This window comes from Euleptes europaea, chromosome 5 (assembly GCF_029931775.1).
Source record: "Euleptes europaea isolate rEulEur1 chromosome 5, rEulEur1.hap1, whole genome shotgun sequence".
Taxonomy (NCBI): Eukaryota; Metazoa; Chordata; class Lepidosauria; order Squamata; family Sphaerodactylidae; genus Euleptes; species Euleptes europaea.
Window position 1 is genome coordinate 62,925,575 of NC_079316.1, and position 19,838 is coordinate 62,945,412.

The following is a 19,838-nucleotide window of genomic DNA, read 5'->3' on the forward strand; positions in this document are numbered from 1 at the left end:
TTGTACTATTGTTTCCTCAGCCAGACTTTGCTAGTACTAGCGCATAATTCTCTCAACTGCCAGGTACTAGCTGGAGCTCTCCTGCTAATTCAACTGATCTCCAGCTGATAGAGATCAGATCCCCTGGAGAAAATGGCCGCTTTGGCAATTGACCTCTATGGCATAGAAGCCCCTCCCCTCCCCAAACCCCGCCCTTCTCAGGCTCCGCCCCAAAAATCTCCGCCAGTGGCAAAGAGGGACCTGGCAACCCTAGATGTCATTGATTGTTTATGTTCTAAAGGCAGGACTGTAAAGGTCTCCTGACTGTACATTGAACGCAGGATGGAAGTCAATGGGATTTTCCCGCCTGACTATACATTAAACGCAGGATGGAAGTCAATGGGATTTTTCTGCCAGCTGTGATGGAAGTACCCTTGAATACAGAAAATAAACACCCCATCATCTGTTTATCTGTGTGTGATTAAATCCACTTTTTAAATAACTTCCAACCTATTTATATGGAAGGATTTAAACATGAGGGAAAAAAAATCCAAGCAAAGTAAGCATTCAAGCATTTCGACTAAGCTCATTACTAATTCCCCCCTTTTATATTTTCGCACCCCGCTATTGCTGTGATAAGAGATTTCTGCTCAGAGACAGCCCCCGTCGAAAAGGCCGGCCGGAACCAACAAACTACAACTCCCAGAAAGCCTTTCAACCTTTCCCTGCCTGACGACACAAACTGCAAATCCCACAATCCCCCGCGGTTGGGCTCGCTTCCTTTCCCCCGCGCCCTCGAGAGGCATGGTGGCTTCTAGAGCGCTTTGCAGTCCCCCCCCCGCCCTGCAGAACCAGGTGGTTAGAAAATGCGGCTCTGTCTTCTGCGGCAAAATTAGTCTCAGGGACGCATTAAAAGGATTGACTGCATTTGTTCCAGCATAAGCTTCCTTGCGTCAGCGCTCCTTTCCAGTAGCTACCGCCAAAGAAGACCACTCTGCAGCGTTGTTGTGTTTTTCCTCTTGTACTGAACATGGCTGCTGCTAAGCTTTTGTCTTTTAGCGGGCTGTTTGCTGTGTATAAACCCAAAGGGCCAACTTCAGCAGATGTGCTGAACCATCTTAAGGCGAAGCTGTTGGCAGGTACCATTAGGGGGTGAGAAAAGATGTGACATTTGGGGACTGGGGAGGGTGGGGGAAAGTCACCGAAAGTGTAACTTCAGTTGTTCTTGAGGGGAATCGCATCTGTATGAGGCCATGTGTTGCTGTGGAGTCTCAGATTGATATTGGGGAGATCCAGGTTTGAATCCTCTCTTGGAAACTTACGGGATGACCTGAAGCCATTCGCACACTCTCAGCCTAACCTCCCTCACAGCGTTGTTGTGAGGACAGAATGGACAAGAGGAGAACCATGGGTACCCACTGGGTAAAGTGAGGTATAAATGAAGTAAAGAAATACATTTTAAAAAATTGAACACCATGTTACTTTTTAATTTCCCCCCGGCACAAATAGCAAAAAGGGCAAATCTTTGTTTTCTCAGTGAAATTGACTTAGTGGAATCTGACTTAGTGGATACTAGTGTTTCCTCAGGTGATTTTTCAAAGGGATTTGGAGTAGTGGCTCTACTATATTTCACCCAAGCAGAGATGGCGAATTGTGCGTGTGTATCAATGAAGTGAAAGTCACAAGTGTGTTCTTTGTGTCCCTTTAGGGGGAAAAAACACACAAACAAACCCTGAGCCCTTTTTAATGGCATAACCCGTTGCAGTTTCTTGCTATAGGTACTTGCTAAATTCCTTCAGGAGAACTCGGAGCTTCAAATGCCCTTGAGATTTGAGAGTTTGTATCTAGGAGTTTCTGTTAGCAGTGGTTTTGGGTGGTTCACAAACTTCTTGATATGCAACCCACATGTAAATTTAGTGTACTATTTGGGACCCAATTAAAAAATAACTCCACATGACTTTCCCTTGCCCCAGCACAAAATACAGGAATCTTGTATCAGTTAATCCTGAACAAGCTAATGTTTTATCTGTCATTTGCTTATTATGAGCAACAGGATGTGTTTCTGCACAGAAACAAACTGAAATGTACTATCGGAGCCTCCTCTCCCAGCTCACTCTCTTTCTTCTCTTCATGATCCATCTCTTGTGAGAATTGTGACCCATCTCTAGAAGTACTGTGTTAAATGAAAAATGAGAGCCTTGATGTGTCATCGGATGCAAATAAAAAAGTTCAACAAGGCTGTGTTTGTTTTGCAAATGAGAATCAAGTACATCACCCCCTGGAATTCATACCCAGTTTTATAACTGACTTGCTGGAAAGGTTGAGTTACTCATTCCACCAAAGCAGGGTACTAAAGCACTTTTATAAGACACGGGAATGTTATGCACCTGGCTTCTTTGTATTTTGTTGTCTGAGACAATGCCAAGTCTCAATGTACCTTTTTTCTTAGAATGAGGTTCAATCTGATCACGCTAGTCATGATGTAATCCAACTAAGTACTAACTCTCGTAGTCCTATTGATTGCAATGATAATGTTAAGCATATGCTTACATAGGGCCTGGTACAATTCCAGAGTGGCAGAGTAAATAGCTAAGAATGCTTCCCTAAAATTGTTCATCATAAAATTTGATTCAAAGTTACACAGGCCTGCTGAGACTGACCATGCATTCCTAAGGAGAGTTACTCCAGTCTAAGCCAATTGAAATGAATGGGCTTAGACTGGAGTCACTCTCTTTAGGAATGCACTGTTAGTTTGGTCTTTGTTATGCTTGTGCCTTCTTCCAAAATACATATCTCACAAAAGTTCTGTAAGGTAGGAAAAGAATGACAACTTCAGAGTTCAGTTTAGGAGTCAATGTGTTTATTTAATATATTGATAGACTTCCTCTCCACTAATAGCATCCAAGGAAGAGTAGTTATTTGGTTTTCTCATCTCTACATTCAGCATGCTAGCTGTTGCCTCTTCTGGATAGAGGACCACATGGCCGTCTGCCCATGATCCAGTAGCTGGGTGTGCAAGTATAGTCAGGGTTTCTCATTGTGGTTTATTGAACAGCTTGAAATATCACATGTCTTGCCTTCCGTAGCTGGCTAGGGACTCAGTTATGCATTGAGTTTGCTGGATCCCAGCCATTATATATCATTAAATGTGGGAAACATATTGTCACTGCTGTGTGCTGTTGACAACACTGGAGGAATTCTGCAACTACTGACAGTTACGGTTTTATTACTGTAACAAATAGGTCAATGTGTTGTTTCTTGTATATTGCAGTGGAACATAATGAAACCCAGTGCTAAACATTAAAATAATTAATTATCTGATGCTGGCCAATTCTGGAGATGAGAAATAGCTCTAGGTGAGCTTATTAGCTTTGTGTGATCATTTCTGTGATTCTAACTGACAATTTTCCTCCCTTCTTGAGATTAAACAGTTTCTATTGAATTAGTTATGCAATATTGGTAGCTGCCAACATGAATGTCAAATGTATGTACTTTGGTTTTTTTGTATGTATGATATTGTGAAGCTTCATATCCTTTGGGATTTTATTGTTTCAGAAGCTGGTTTGCCAAAGCCTAGTAGGAAGACGAGGAACCACATTCTAAAGATTGGACATGGAGGGATTCTAGATAGTGCTGCTACTGGAGTACTAGGTAATGTGTATTAATATTCACAAATAGCTTACGTGTATTAATATTCACAAATGGCTTATGTGTATTTATATCCATAAATGGCTTATATCTTTACTATACTTTCATACTGATTTTTAAAAATTTGCAAAGTGGTTGAACTCGTCGAAGAAGAAGAAGAGTTGGTTTTTATATGCCAACTTTCTCTACCACTTAAGGGAGACTCAAACCAGCTTACAATCATATTCCCTTCCCTTCCCCACAACAGACACCCTGTGAGGTAGGTGGGGCTGAGAGAGAACTCTAACAGAGCTGTAACTTGCCCAAGCTGTAACTTGCCCAAGGTCACCCAGCTGACTTTATGTGTAGGAGTGGGGAAACAAATCCAGTTCACCAGATTAGCCTCTGCCACTCATGTGGAGGAGTGGGGAACCAAACCCGGTTCTCCACCGCTCCAAGCCACCACTCTTAACCGCTACACCACACTGCCTCTAAAACTAAGACATTAGATCTGTTCAGAATAGACAAACCACCCTGGTCTAAATCCCAGAGCAGAATAAAACTGTTTTAATCAGCAGATGATTTGTGACTAGAAGCCTGACAGGAACAAATGGTTTCACTTGCTGTAAAATGAGGCATGTGATGTGGCCAAGCAATCCTCTGGTAGAAAGTATTCCACAGCATTTGAGTGGCCACTGAAAAGACCTAGCTTCATCTTCGGTCCCGGTGCAGCCCCACATTGGGACTGCGCCTGCTCGCAGGCCAACTGCCGGAAAAAATTGTTAGCCTAAGCCCTAGAGGGGGCGCTCCTGCCGAGGCGCGTGAACGGCTTCCCGCCCAGCCATTACGTGTGCCTCGGGGGGGCGCCCCTCCCCTCCTCAGTTCCTTTTTTGCTGCCGCTTTGAAAGGAAGCCGTTAGCAGATATCTCTACTGATATTAATCTAAAAGAAAGAGAAAGAAAAATTCTTGTGAGTACGGACTGAGGCAGTGTCGCGCACAGCTTGTCTGGACTTCAGGAGTTTACCTGGTAGCAACTTCACACCACGCAGTTCTGCTATGTACAGTTTATTTACAATATCTACACAGAGTCCTTTGGCTGTTAACATTCACAGCTCTGAGCAACAGCATGCTCCGCCAGCATATATATTTCAGCAAGAGGTAACTTACATTCGCTACACAGACTTATATACACATTTATGACCAATCACAGTTCACCTGAGATGAGTCATTCTGGAAATCCCCATTCCTGGCTGTACAAACTGGATCAGACCAGCATCATCACATGACTTAGCTGTCACTCTGATCAGTATGATCTGTTTAGCAAACTGCAGACTAGGCATAACTTTGACATATGTTGACACGCCTCCCTAGTCAAACGTTTGTTAAACACAGCCATTTCTTCAAGTATTGAAACCTTTCAGTATTCAAACATTTAGTAAATATGTCTGCTACATTATTTTCAGAGGTACAATATTTCAGACTTATTATCCCTCTATTCACAGCATCCCGTACATTTTGATACCGCATATTAATGTGCTTACTCCTAGTGCGCACTCCCTGGTCATTTGCTAATTGTTGCGCTGCAGTATTGTCACACATTATAGTTATTGGTACCGTACATTCTATCTTCAAGTCAGACAGTAATTGAATGCACCATTCTGATTGTACTAGGCAATCACTTAAAGCTGAGTATTCTGCCTCACATGTACTTGTGGAAACATGGGTTTGTTTTATTGTTTTCCACTGTACTAGGGATCCTAAAACATATAATCCTGTTGTGGACTTGCCATCATTATGTTCACCCCAACTGGCATCACTGTAAGCCATTAATGCTGGTTTTTGGTCTGCTTTCAGCACTAATTTGTTGGCTATGGTTCCCTTTAAATATCTTAGAACTCTCTTTGCTGCCACCCAATCCTTCTGGTATGGACAGGCATGTTTTCTGCATAACCAGTGAACAGCAACACATATATCAGGCCTGGTCCAACATCCTATGTACAGTAGAGATCCCACTAGTGATTGATACAATCCTTTCTGTTCAAACACTTTATCATCTGGTTCCCTATTGTAACTTGTTGTCATAGGTGTTGTAACCTCATGCGCTTCACTCATGTTATACTTCTCCAGCAATTCACTTATTTTAGTCTCCTGGCTTAGTTCAAACCAACCATTCTCATCTCTGGAGACTTGCACCCCTAGGTAATTCTTAATTGGTCCTAGATGTTTCATTGTAAACATTTCCTGTATGGTCTGCATAAACCATTTCAACTGTTCCTTGTTGTGGTACATTAGACATACATCATCCACAAAAAGTAATAAATAACAGGTTTGTTTACATATTTCCACTTGATACAGACATGCATCAGACACACTCTGCTTAAACCCTTTTTTGGTTAAAGCATTTTTTATACACATATTCCATGCATGTCCTGATTGCTTTAAGCCATATAATGCCTTGTGCAATTTTAACACTGTTTTGGCATTTTGACATTTGAACCCTGGTATTTGATCAAAATATAACTCTTCCTCAATAGGTGCGTTCAGATATGCAGTATCAAAATCAAAATGATCAACTAGCATTCCTTCTGCTCCAGCCTTAGTTAATGCAACTCTTATTGTTTCCATGTGAATCGTGGGGGCAAATGATTCATAATAATCCTGTCCAACCACCTGCGTAAATCCCCTGGCAACTAATCTTGCCTTATATTTAACATTCCCATTTGGCAAGGTTTTGAGTCTGTACAACCAACGGCAACTCAGAGTTTTCTTATCTGCTGGCAATTCAGATAAGGAAAATACTTCATTTGACACCAAGCATTTTTTTCTTCTGAGGCTAGACCTAACACATCATTGTAATCAGTTGGAACTTTAACAAACACATGGTTAGCAGTTACACCATACCTTTGAGGTGGAATACCTTTTGTAGATCTAGAGGACACTCTTGGCACTACTCTCTGATCTGCACTTTGCACACTCTCAGAGTCTGCATGTATTGGTGACTGCACCTCCTGTTTTACCTCTGGCATGTTTTCAGAATTATCATTCATAGGTAACAGTACTGTGGATGGTAATTGGTTTGCATGTATCTTAGGCCAATTAGCATCCTCACAGAATGTAGCTGAAAGACTGAAACTTAATGCATTTTGGTTATTTACAAAACGGTAAGATTTCATTCCTGTCTGATACCCCAGGAATGTCAACTTGTTTGCTCTTTTACCACCTTTCCTACGTTGTTTCAGTGGTATATTAACCCATGCTTTACTGCCAAATATCCTGATATGATCCAAACTGGGATCTTTCCCATACAAAGCCTTGTATGGAATATTATTTGTGGCACTTGTCCAAATTCTATTTGATATATAACAAGCATTTTTTGCCGCTTCAGCCCAGAACATTTTTGGCAATCCAGCATCAAGTAGCATTGATTTTATCATTGTTTGCAGTACTCCTCCCTTTCTCTCTGCAACACCATTTTCTTGACTCATAGATACATTAGCAATTCTGTGTTCAATACCTTGAGTCTTAAACCAATGAGCCATTTCACCAGACATGTATTCACCCCCAAAATCACTTTGGAACTTACAAATGTTATGCCCCAATTGCCTTTGCACATTGTTAGCCCACATCTTTATAGTGTCACACACCTCTGACTTCTTTGCTATGGGATACACCCATGTGAACCTTGTGGCATCATCTATCAAAAGAAGAAGATATTTTCTTTTAGATATACTGCCTGGGAAAGGGCCTACCACATCACTATGAATAAGATATAGAGGGGTTTTTGTTACTCTGTCACTCTTTGGTGCAACTGGGTGTGCTTTAGACTTACTTTGCTTGCACACATCACAATCCAGATACGTTTTGCACCCTTCAACCTTCTCTTTGCCCAGCAGGGCAAGAGTTTTATTTAAGGTGCCCCAGCCCACATGGCCAAGTTTTCTATGTAGCAAATGTATACATTTATGGTGAGGGTTTTTATTTAACACTGTTTGTGCTTTTCCTGCCATGTTCTCTAGCACATACACATTATCTTTCAAATTCCCCACTGCCATAATTTTATCACCTTTGAGAATATTACAGCACTTATTTCTGAAAGTCACACTGAATCCAGCAGAATCTAGTGCACTTATACTTAATAAGTTTTTCTCAAGAGAGGGTATACAAAGCACATCATTGAATGTATGGTTTAAACTTCGAAACATTACACTTCCTTCACAGGAAACAGTTGCAGAACGTCCATCTGCCAAACTTACATGACCTAACGCCGATTGATGTGAGTTCATTAATAACCTTTTCTCCCTCACAAATATTTGTGAAGCTCCTGAGTCAATTATCCAAGAGTCATTCAGGGAGTCTGGACTTGCTCTCACCAGCGTAGCTTGCTGTTTGGTCACAAATTGAGTCTTTTTTCCTCCTTTGTATTTCCTTGCAGCAGGGCAAAATCTTTGAATGTGCCCCTCTTTTCCACATCTGTAACATTTGACACGTAAAGCTACAGGTATAGGCTTGCTTGTTTCACAGCTGAGGCTTGTATCCTTCCTTATCTCATGCTTGGCACAGCTCCCGGTCTGGCCGACTGCCAACTCCCGTTGCGTATATCGCGCCTCTTCCTCTAACAATCTCCCTGAGATGTACTGCAAAGATAATTTTGCTGCATCCACAGATTCAAGGGCTGAGATAAGTGGGTCGAAACGCTCCGTCAGGGAACTTAAAACAATAAACACCTGGTCCTGGTCAGAAATCTGCTTTCCCCTCTGAGCCAGCAGTTGAAAATATGTGGCTAAGGTATTCAAATGAGCTCTAACACTCTCATTTGGCTCCATAGTCTTTCTATAAATCCTTCTCATCAGGGAAATAAGAGATCCAGCCGTGTCTTGCACATATACAGCCTTGAGGCTATTCCAGGCATCTTTAGCTGACCCCTGTCCCGCCACATGCACCAACTGGTCATCAGCAACACTTAATATCAACGTGGCCAATGCCTTCTGGTCTTTTAAACTTTCCTCAGGCGTGGGAGCTTGTGGGGGAGAATCCACATACGTCCACAATGACTCACGCTTAAGGTAATGCTCCATTCGCAGGGACCACATGGCATAGTTATCTGCGGTCAGTTTATCAACCAGCAGGGCAGAAGCAGCTTGCGCCATGATATCTTCTCTCACCGGCAGTAGCTGATTATCTTCCCCTGGTTCCTCCTCCGACACTTTGTCAGAAACAACTGAACCGTCTGCAGACTGTACATCAAGGTCCTCAGCGTCGCTGGCCTCTGTAGATATCCAAACCTCTCACAGCAGCAACTCACGGCAGTAGCTCACCAACTCCAATAAAACCTCCAGCTCTCAGCGCAGTCTATCTTGGCCCATAACCCTGTCGCGCACAGCTTGTCTGGACTTCAGGAGTTTACCTGGTAGCAACTTCACACCACGCAGTTCTGCTATGTACAGTTTATTTACAATATCTACACAGAGTCCTTTGGCTGTTAACATTCACAGCTCTGAGCAACAGCATGCTCCGCCAGCACATATATTTCAGCAAGAGGTAACTTACATTCGCTACACAGACTTATATACACATTTATGACCAATCACAGTTCACCTGAGATGAGTCATTCTGGAAATCCCCATTCCTGGCTGTACAAACTGGATCAGACCAGCATCATCACATGACTTAGCTGTCACTCTGATCAGTATGATCTGTTTAGCAAACTGCAGACTAGGCATAACTTTGACATATGTTGACAGGCAGGATCGCCTGGCCTAGTCCCACCTTTACTCCCGTTCTCCGAACGTTGTGAAAATCCCCGAAAGGATGGCTTCAAAGCCCCTTTTCAAGAACTGCACGCAGTGCAGCACCAAAATGACTCATTCTGACGAGCACGAACTGTGTCTAATTTGCCTGGGGGAGTCACACATGGTGTAAAATCTTGTAAAATCAGGGCTTGTAAAATCTGTATGAAATTTACCTCAAAGGCCCGATCAGAGAGGGCCGCGCGTCTGAAAGCAGCACTGTGGAAGAAAGCCCTGACCCCCCCTTCAGAAGCAGCACGCGCTGCGAGTACGCGGAGCACTTCTCCCGCTCAGTCAGCCTCTTCCTCTACCAAGAGATGCTCCTCCAACGTAGCTCTGCATAATACCACCCAGGGTGCGACCGACCCGATCTCGGCTCCAACGCCGGTGGTTCCGGCGCCTGTGGTTCCGCCCCTCCCCCCCCCCCGCATCCTACGGAGGGAGGGAGAAGCTACCATCAATACTGAGGAACCTCCCCCGAAAAAACACAAGCGCAAGACCAAGCACTGTGACAAGCCAAAAGATATGAGACCTGCTCTCATGGAACCACCCATTCAACAGTGCTCCGAGGATCCTATATACTTCACGGTTCCAGAGACCTTCCTGGCCCCAACTGACACCCCATCCTGGCGTTCCGAGTCCCCCCTCAGGTCTTTTTCTGAACTTGAGACTAACGCACCATTTGAAGGAGCAGGGGATACGGGGTTTGATCCGTTTGCCCCCTCTTGGAGTCACCAGCCATCAGTCCCCTGTTTTCCTCCAGAGCTTATGAAGGATTGGATGGAGTTTTGTCGTTTTAGACAGCTAAACCAACCTAACAAGATGCTGCCCTTAAACCCGGCACAACCAAGGATATCTCAGCCACCTTTTACCCAGGTGCCATCTCGTGATGAGAATGACTCAGACGACCTCCTCTCCCCATCAGGAGAAGGCTCAGAGGCCCAATCAGAATTCTCTCCTGAAGACAGGGCGGACGACACCGACCTGCTGTCACCCAGTGAGGATTTTCGCCTCCATACGGAACAGATGCGCCACATGGCACATGCGCTGGACATAGATGTCTCAGAGTCTGACAACAAACCATGGGACAAGATCCTGGGCAAACTCTACAATGACTCGCCATCTTCAGTGGCTTTTCCCATCCTCGAGGGCCTGTCTGAAGTGGCTTCATCTATTTGGAAAAAACCTGCTTCTGCCCCAGCCTCCACGAAGAGGCTGGAAAATCTATACAGGGTGAGACAGGGGACTCTTGACTACCTCCACTCACACCCCCATCCCTCCTCCATAGTAGCTGGAGAGATGCAAGCCAAGCAACGTCAGGGTCAACGCTCGACCCCGGCTGATAAAGAAAGTCGAAGGATCGACTAATGTTCCAGGAAGGCAAATTAAAGACAACATACGAATTTTATTAGATTCACTGGAATATTATGACCAGAATATCCAACAAACGGCTGCCTTTGTATTTTCGGACGCTGAGAAAGCTTTTGATATGGTCTCCTGGGATTTTATGAAAAAGATATTGGAGAAATTAAATTTTGGAGACCGTTTCTTGAGGGGTATATCGGCCATATATACATCCCAACAGGCAAAACTCTTGGTGAATGAATCGATGTCTGATAATTGTTCAATAAAAAAAGGAACCAGACAAGGATGCCCTTTGTCTCCGTTACTATTTATTTTGGTGTTGGAATCACTATGTTGCAAGATAAGAGCTATGGAGGACATACGCGGATTAAAAATTAAAAAACATGAATTTAAACTGAGGGCTTTCGCGGATGACCTCCTGTTAATTTTGGAAAACCCAACACAATCAATGAAGATACTGATGGAGACTTTGGACGATTTTGGAAGAATATCGGGATTTAAAGTTAATCAAGAAAAAACAAAGACAATATTCAAGAATCTGACAGAAAGGGAACATCAGGACTTTATATCATATACAGGTTGGGAGAAAGCTAATAAGGTCAAATATTTGGGAATTTGGATCTCTACGAAGAACAAAGAACTGATAACTAATAATTATTTTAAATTATGGGATAAGATAAAAACTGACATGATCATTTGGTCAAATAAAAAGCTGTCCCTCTTGGGTCGTATATCAACAGTCCAAATGAATATTTTGCCAAGGATACTTTTCTTATTTCAAAATTTGCCTATAATATCACATGTTAATTATTTTGACACTTGGAGGAAAGACATATTAAATTTCATCTGGCAAGGGAAAAAACCGAGGATTGCATATAAACACTTGGTGGACTCTAAAGTTAGAGGAGGCTTAGCACTACCAAATTTTCAACTCTATGCTGAAGCGGCCGCTTTAGTATGGCTAAAGGACTGGATTAACCTATCAAATACACGCTTGTTACATCTTGAAGGTTTTAACAATATAAGTGGATGGCACGCTTATTTGTGGTACAACAAAGTTAAGACACAAGCATCATTTCGTAATCATATAATCAGGTCCTCCTTAATCCGTATTTGGATGAGATATAAACATATTCTTGAACCAGCAACACCGATGTGGATATCACCCCAAGAAATGTTGACATTACGCCCACTTAGACCGGATAAATTTGTTACTTATCAGGAGTTAACAATCTGGGAAGGGAAAAAATGCTCACTAAAAAACTTTCAGTTACTTAAAGACGATTTACAATGGCTTCAATATTATCAAATCAAATCAGATATGAAAAATGGATTTTCTAAAGACAAATCGCCTTTTCACAGGATGTTATTAGATAATAATACCCAATTGATTTCTAAAATGTATAATCTTCTCTTAACAATATATTGTGAGCAGGAAACAATTAAACCAACAATGATCAATTGGGCTCAAACTTTGGGACATGATATCGCTTTAAATAAATGGGAAAGACTATGGTCGAAAGACCTGAAAGGAATAAATGCACAATCAATTCGAGAAAATATTTACAAAATGATGTATAGATGGCATTTAACACCAAAGAAGATCGCAAGGATTTACAAAGTGACATCCTCTAAATGTTGGAAATGCAATAAAGAAATTGGTTCGTTCTATCATATGTGGTGGACTTGTGATAAAGCTAAGGATTTTTGGGACATGATTTATAATGAGTTAAGATTAATAGTACAAAAAAATATACCCAAAACACCAGAAATGATGCTATTAAGTATGATACCTGATGACCTGTTAATACAAAGGACTTTTTTGATTTATGCGACAACAGCTGCAAGATTGCTTTATGCAGCAAAATGGAAAGGGGCAGATACCCCTGGGAAAAAAGACTGGATTATGAAAATGTTTGAACTGGTGGAAATGGCAAAACTTACAGCTACTTTAAACCAAAAAGACAATGTACGATTTATGGGGGAATGGGAGGCTTGGATGAAATACTGTGAATATGAATTAGGACTGGGGAAAATGGAAGAGTACCTTTTACTCTGATCTAGATGATATTATTAATACAAAGAAGTGTAATTAATTATATTAACGGATTAATGTAAATGAAATTTAACTGAGACATAAGAATAATTAAGAACAGATCATATCACGATGGGATAGAATACTTTATTAAGAGGCGGACGGAGGTGATGGGGAAGTCAAAAATTTTTCCTATATTTTTTATTTTTATTAAGTACTTAAGTAATTATAACAACATTAGTTATGATTTAGATTTTCATATTACTTTCATTGTTGTTTGATAATATGGAAAATTTATATTATAAAAACCAATAAAAAATTTCAAAAAAAAAAAAGAGCCATGGCATCCACTATCGTGGTCAGCCGACACGCATGGCTGCGCACCACGGCCTTAGCCATCGAAACAAGAGCCCAGATGGAGGATCTCCCCTTCGAGGGCCCCACGCTGTTTGCTGCAAATACCACCGAATTCTTAACAAACGTTAAGAAGGATCGTCAAACAGTAAAATCATTAGGAGTTACACATACCCAACTGAGAGAAAGCTTCCAGCAGAGACAACAACCATACTCTTCTTTCTTCAGGGCACAGTGCTACAATAGACAATACCAGCCTTCATATCCTCCAAATAGATACCAGCAACCCCACTTCCAACAACAGCCTGGCAGATGTAGGGGTCCCAATAGGCCAAGAGCGGGCCCAAACCAACCCAAGGATCACCAAGCACAAAGGTTTTGACTGTTCCAGAATGCCCCCACTGGGTCCTTCCCATTTGGAGACAGACTGAGCCGTTTTGCTTCGCAGTGGAGGGAGATTTGTTCCGATTCCTGGGTGTTAAGAATTGTTTTAGAGGGATACTCCCTCGAATTTAAAAGTTTACCTACCTGTTCTCATCCCTCTTCCGCAAGGGATAATCCTTTTCCTCAATTTGCTGAGCCGCTCTGGGAGCTTCTCTCAAGGGAGCAGTCCAATTAGTTACACAGGAGTTACCAATTGCTGGATTCTACTCTAGAATTTTCATAGTTGACAAGAAGGGGGAAGGCTTCCACCCCATTATTGATCTGAGAGTTTTAAATAAACATCTGTTTGTATCCAAATTTAGAATGGTTTCTCTTCCTATGGTGATGGAATTACTCTCACCTCAGACCTGGCTACGTGTTTTGAACCTCAAAGATGCTTACTTCCACATAGCGATACACCCCGCACATCGCAGATTCCTGCAATTCTGCTTTGGGAGGGAGACATACCAGTACACAGTCCTCCCTTTTGGTCTGGCCACAGCCCGTAGGGTCTTCACGAAGTGTATTGCGGTGGTTGTGGCCCATCTTAGAACCCTTGGCTGCTCGATCTTCCCCTACCTTGATGACTGGCTGATCACAGCCTCATCAAAACAGGACCTTCTGGCTCATGTTGAGCTGGTCACTGCTACCTGCTCCAAATTGTAATCTGGGACAAGTCAAAATTAATCCCGTCACAGCGCATTCAATTTATAGGAGCAATCATTGACTCACTGGAATCTAAGGTGTTCCTACCCCCGGATAGAGCCCAGAGTATCAGATCCCTTGTCACCTCCTTCCAGGGCTCCCGTAGACAGCCGGCCCTCCTCATACAGAGGCTACTGGGCCTCATGGCCTCTACTACAGCGGTCACACCTCACACAAGATTACATATGAGGGACCTGCAGAATTGGTTTATCCGTAAATTTAACCCACTGGTAGATAGCCAATTTCGTTACCTTTCTGTCCCAAGGCCCATCCTCTCAACACTGGGCTGGTGGAGGCTAGAGTCCAATCTCTTACGGGGTGCCCCCTTTGGCCATTGGGTGGTGGACCACACCGTCACCACTGATGCATCTTTAACGAGCTGGGGGGCTCACTGCGAGGGAAGAACGACGCAGGGGACATGGGACTTCTCCCTGTCCTGCGCTCACATTAACCTCTTAGAACTCATAGCTGTACGTTATGCCCTTATTGCTTTCTCAGATATCCTAAGGGATTCCAACGTCCTGATTCAATCAGACAATATAGCTACAATCTTCTACCTGAACAAACAAGGGGGCATGGGGTCGTTGCCCCTCTGCAAAGAGTCCCAAAAGTTCTGGGGTATTGCCATCACTCTGGGCATCTCACTTTGTGCTATGCATATAGCGGGCGTATCAAACCTGTTAGCAGATCGCCTCAGCAGAGTCGCGCTATCCAACCATGAGTGGACTCTTCAGTACAAGTACCTGTTCCCCATTTTGCACAATAGGGTACACCCCAGGTAGATCTTTTTGCTTCAAGAGCCAACAGGAGAACCAGGGAATTCTGCTCCAGGGCAGGGAAGGACTTGTTGTCCATGGGCGATGTGTTTCAGATATGCTGGCAGGGCTGCCTCTTCTGTGCTTTCCCCCCTTTCCCCCTACTTTCAAGAGTATTAGCTAAGATGAAGGCGGAGGGATCACTCTCTATACTAATAGCTCCCTTTTGGCCCCGCCAGGTGTGGTTTACAGAACTGAAGAGGATGTCTCACAACTGTTACATCCATTTCCCAGCAGCGCAAGACCTGCTACGCTGGGGGGAAGTATTGCACCACGATATCACCAGACTGCACCTCACGGCCTGGTTAATAATTCCTTAATCCCTAGGTTCTCAGATAGGGTGTTACAGACACTAACACACTCTAGAAAGCCCTCTACGAGATACTCTTACTCGAGGAAATGGGATAATACGCTACCCACTCTAACCCCACAATGGTCCCTATCCTTGGTCCTCACTTACCTGATGGGCCCTCCCTTTGAGCCTTTCGCATCCTGCTCTCTAAACTTACTGTCTATGAAGGTCGCCTTTTTAATTGCAGTCACATCGACACATAGAGTTAGTGAACTTGCAGCCTTGCGAATGGACCCCCCCTTTCTCAGATTATTTAATGAGAGGGTGGTGTTCCACCCTAGACTTAGTTTTCGCCCCAAGATTGTTTCGAAGTTCCATTTGGAACAGGATATTGTGCAGAGAAGCAGAGAAAAAACTACACTCCCTTGATTTGAGAAGAGCTGTGCTTTATTATCTTAAAAGGACCAGGGACATTAGAGACACTAAATCCTTCTTTGTCTGTCACTCTGGCCCTAAGAAGGGTAAGGCTGCCTCCTCACAATCCATCTCCAGGTGGGTGGTGTTGGCAATCAGGAAGGCCTATGAGGTCAGTAGGACTCACTGCCCATTGGTACTGATGGCCCACTCAGCCAGGGCTCAGGGCACCTCTGCAGCTTTCTTCCAAAGGGTTCCTCTGAAGGAGATCTGCCGGGCGGTGATGTGGTTGTCCGATGAGACCTTTGTGAAGCACTACACCATCGACCTGCAAGCCAGGAGAGAAGCGAATGTGGGTAAAGCAGTCCTGCATTCAATGTTCCAGTAAGATCGCACCCCTCCACCTAAGCATGTGAGTGGCTTGCTAATATCCCAATGTGGGGCTGCACCGGGACCAAAGATGAAAACAGAGTTGCACTTACCTGTAACTGCTGTTCATTGAGGAACCCGGTGCAGACACACATTCCCTCCCTCCTACCCCGCTGCTGACTATCTTACTGACATGTTGTTATTAGTTGTGTGTGGGTGTAAAGTGCCGTCAAGTCACAGCCGACTTATGGCTACCCCCTTTTTGGGGTTTTCATGGCAAGAGACCAACAGAGGTGGTTTGCCAGTGCCTTCCTCTGCACAGCAACCCTGGACTTCCTTGGTGGTCTCCCATCCAGATACTAACCAGGGTTGACCCTGCTTAGCTTCTGAGATCTGACGAGATCAGGCTAGCCTGGGCCATCCAGGTCAGGGCTGTTATTAGTTAGCGGTGGCAAAAAAGGAACTGAGGAGGGGAGGGGCGCCCCCCCGAGGCACACATGACAGCTGGGCGGGAAGCCGTTTGTGCGCCTCGGCAGGAGCGCCCCCTCTAGGGCTTAGGCTAACAATTTTTTCCGGCGGTTGGCCTGCGCACAGGCGCAGTCCCAATGTGTGTCTGCACCGGGTCGCTCGATGAACAGCAGTTACAGGTAAGTGCAACTCTGTTTTCTAATGGCTGCCAGTTTTGCATCTACTGATGACGGATACTCTGAGCAGGGCCTTGTTGGCAAGAAGGTTTATATAGTGGCTGCCATTTTTTTAAAAAATGTGGCTTAATTTATTGTGTACTCTCCCCCCCATGCCCCATGACATTGAGATTTCAGCATTTGCATGTCCTAAGGTGTTACAGAATATACACAGGGTGCCTTAGCCTTTGGGGTTGTTCAGGCTTTCCAGCTGTTTGGACTCATCAGATGCCTCTGAGTTTCATGTGCCAGTTGTGTGTACTTATATAATTAAGATTTAGGCATTATGTATATCTGTTGGGTTAAGTTTCAGAATTTTGTAGACAGACTTGGTACTCTTGAGGGTGTTACTTGTTTTGGTAAAAATGGGGAGTACAAACTTATATTACTAATTTTTGTATGGCTACTGTAAATTTGAAAGAAAAGGTTTTGCCAATCTTCCTGAAACAGTCAAACAATAGAGCTTTAACAATGGAAGGCAAAGCCTCTGCAATCGCCATAATAAATAAGGAAGGGTCAGTCCAGAGAGAAGCCTTCAGGTCTACCCAGAGGTCCACCTCTCCTGGGCCTGCCCCAATGAGCTGATTGGCCAGCTTGGGCCTGCTGCTGGAGACCACCACCCCCAGCTCCATGCCACCAGTTCGGAGCCAACAAGGACATTTCCTTGACTCGCTCCCAGCCCCATAACCACAAACACAGCCCCAGCTAAGTCCTGGACTGATGCATCTTGCCCAGTAGCTGACCAGATGCCTTCAAGAAGCCCATAAAAAAAGAAGCACACAAACAAAGTCTGAAACAGTCTCCACTGGTGTTCCATAGATCAGTTTCCATTTAACCAGCATAGTGACTGTGTGTGTGTAAAGTACCGTCAAGTCGCAGCCGACTTAAGGCGACCCCTTATGGGGTTTTCATGGCAAGAGACTAACAGAGGCGGTTTGCCAGTGCCTTCCTCTGCATAGCAACCCTGGTATTCCTTGGTTGTCTCCCATCCAAATACTAACCAGGGCTGAGCCTGCTTAGCTTCCGAGATCTGACGAGATCGGGCTGTACCATGCTGCCTTCCCTCCAGGTGCATAGTGACTAGCCTTCTTTTAAAGCTCTGTAAGCTAGTGGCCATCCCAGCAATTTATGGCAGTGAATTTAAGGTCTTAATAAAAGCTCAGGGTGATATAGTACTGCTAGCTCATGTCCATTGGAAGGCTGCTTTTGCATCTTGCCTTGTTGGATGAGTGTTAAGAATGAAGCACGAGACTTCTTTCTTGTTAGAAATACATGTTAGTTGTAAGCCTCCTCTGCTTCAGTAAGACATCTGAAACTGTTATAAGAAAGCCACAGTTGCCTTACAATTTGAAACCATTAAAATTATTAATACTCCGGCATTCTCTTTCTTTCTGAGATATGTAGTGATAATTGTTCTTTTCAAGACTGTTTTAGCTTCTCCGTTATATTTTCCCCATCTGCCATGATCCTGTAAGTGGTATATTAATTTCCTTAGTGTAGTCTGCTGCTGGGTTGGTTGGGTTACTGTTGAATGCTAATAACCTTTTAAATGGTGCATTAGTTAAAGTGATGGCTTTTCTTCACAACTAATGAACCTTTCTAAGACTTTATCCAAGAGGACAGTGTGAGGAGGTTAACTGTGTTTGCTAATTCTGTGCAGGTGCTTGCAAGAAATGCTCTTCCCAAAGAAAGGCCCCAAAATAGAATTAAAGGCATTTAAGCAAGTTTTGTTGGTCTGTGTTGCTTGTTTGTCAGCTCCTTGAAAGATTAAAAGCAGCATCATGGTTTTTCTTTAAGACAGTATCTTTACTCTTCTGAATCAGCCAGTTCTTTTTGCAAGAATCTTTCTTGGACTGCACATCTGCGAAATAGCATTCCTGGTAGTGTGAAGGAAAGCAGCTAGTGGTAGTAAATACAGATGGTGGCAGAGTGCCTGTTCTTACAGCCGTGTTTCTCTTTCTTAACAGTGGTTGGTATTGGAAAAGGAACAAAAATGCTGAGCAGCATATTGGCTGGTTCCAAGGTAAGAAATATGAGGTGCTTTGGCTGAGGCTCAGTGGCAGAGCACCTGATTAGCATGCAGAAGGTCCCAGGGTTCAGTTCCCAGCATCTCCAGTTAAGGATCACGATGTAGGTGATGTGAAAGACTTCTGCCTGAGACCCTGGAGAGCTGCTGCCAGTCTGCGTAGACAGTACTGATTTTGATGGACCAGTGGTCTGATTCAGGATTTGGCAGCTTCATGTGAACCGTGAGACAGAATAAAAGTAGTTCTGGCAGGTAGCTAAAGCTAGGAATGGCACTGCTAAATTTCAATCTCCAGATCTTTCAGGAGCTTAGAATGAGGCCACATAGTGGCTTAGCCTACATTTAAATCCCAGGTGTCCCTGTTCTAAGCCTAACGCTTTAACAACTCGGTTCCTCTTGACTTATATAGCATTTCATATTACTTGCTTAATGGCAAGATTATTATTGGCACATATAGCAGCAAAATATTGCATCCTGAATTTGTACTTTTCTATTTATAGAATCATAGAGTTGGAAGGGGACATGCAGGCATAACCCCCAACGCCAGCATCCATGCCACTTGCGCTGTCCCAAGTGGCACAGACGCCAGCACAGGGCAACTTACTCCAGCTCTGGGGAGCGATGCAGCAGCATGAGCCTTGTCCGCCAATGCTACCTCCCTGGTAGTGTTTTCCTGGCGCAAGTGCTCATGCTGGCATCCAGGGGGCATTCCCAGAATGTTTCCAGGAGCAGAGCTGCCTTTTGGCAGCTTCCAAAACCCTTTCGCCCCCGGAACGTGCCATTTTGCAGGTGTCGAGTTACCCTGCAAAATAGGTGGCCTAGCCCCGTGAAACTTAATGGGGGAGTTTCATGGGGATTTTAAAAAAAGTGTTTAATTTTATTTATGGCCCTGGAAGCCTATCAGGAGGTGGTGAGGCAGCGCTGTCCCTGTCCATCAACTAACGACCCCTCCCTTACGATTGGG

General features: G+C 43.9%; 1 protein-coding gene across 1 annotated transcript in view; it reads left to right on the plus strand.

Moving 5' to 3' along the window:
• Window positions 1-1,009: 1,009 nt before the first annotated feature.
• TRUB1 (TruB pseudouridine synthase family member 1) overlaps window positions 1,010-19,838 on the plus strand; it is a 52,523-nt gene continuing 33,694 nt past the window's right edge. Inside the window, exons 1-3 of the mRNA XM_056850460.1 lie at window positions 1,010-1,118; window positions 3,535-3,630; window positions 18,816-18,871. Of these exons, the coding sequence (XP_056706438.1) occupies window positions 1,010-1,118; window positions 3,535-3,630; window positions 18,816-18,871 (261 nt within the window). The remainder of the gene's footprint in view (window positions 1,119-3,534; window positions 3,631-18,815; window positions 18,872-19,838) is intronic.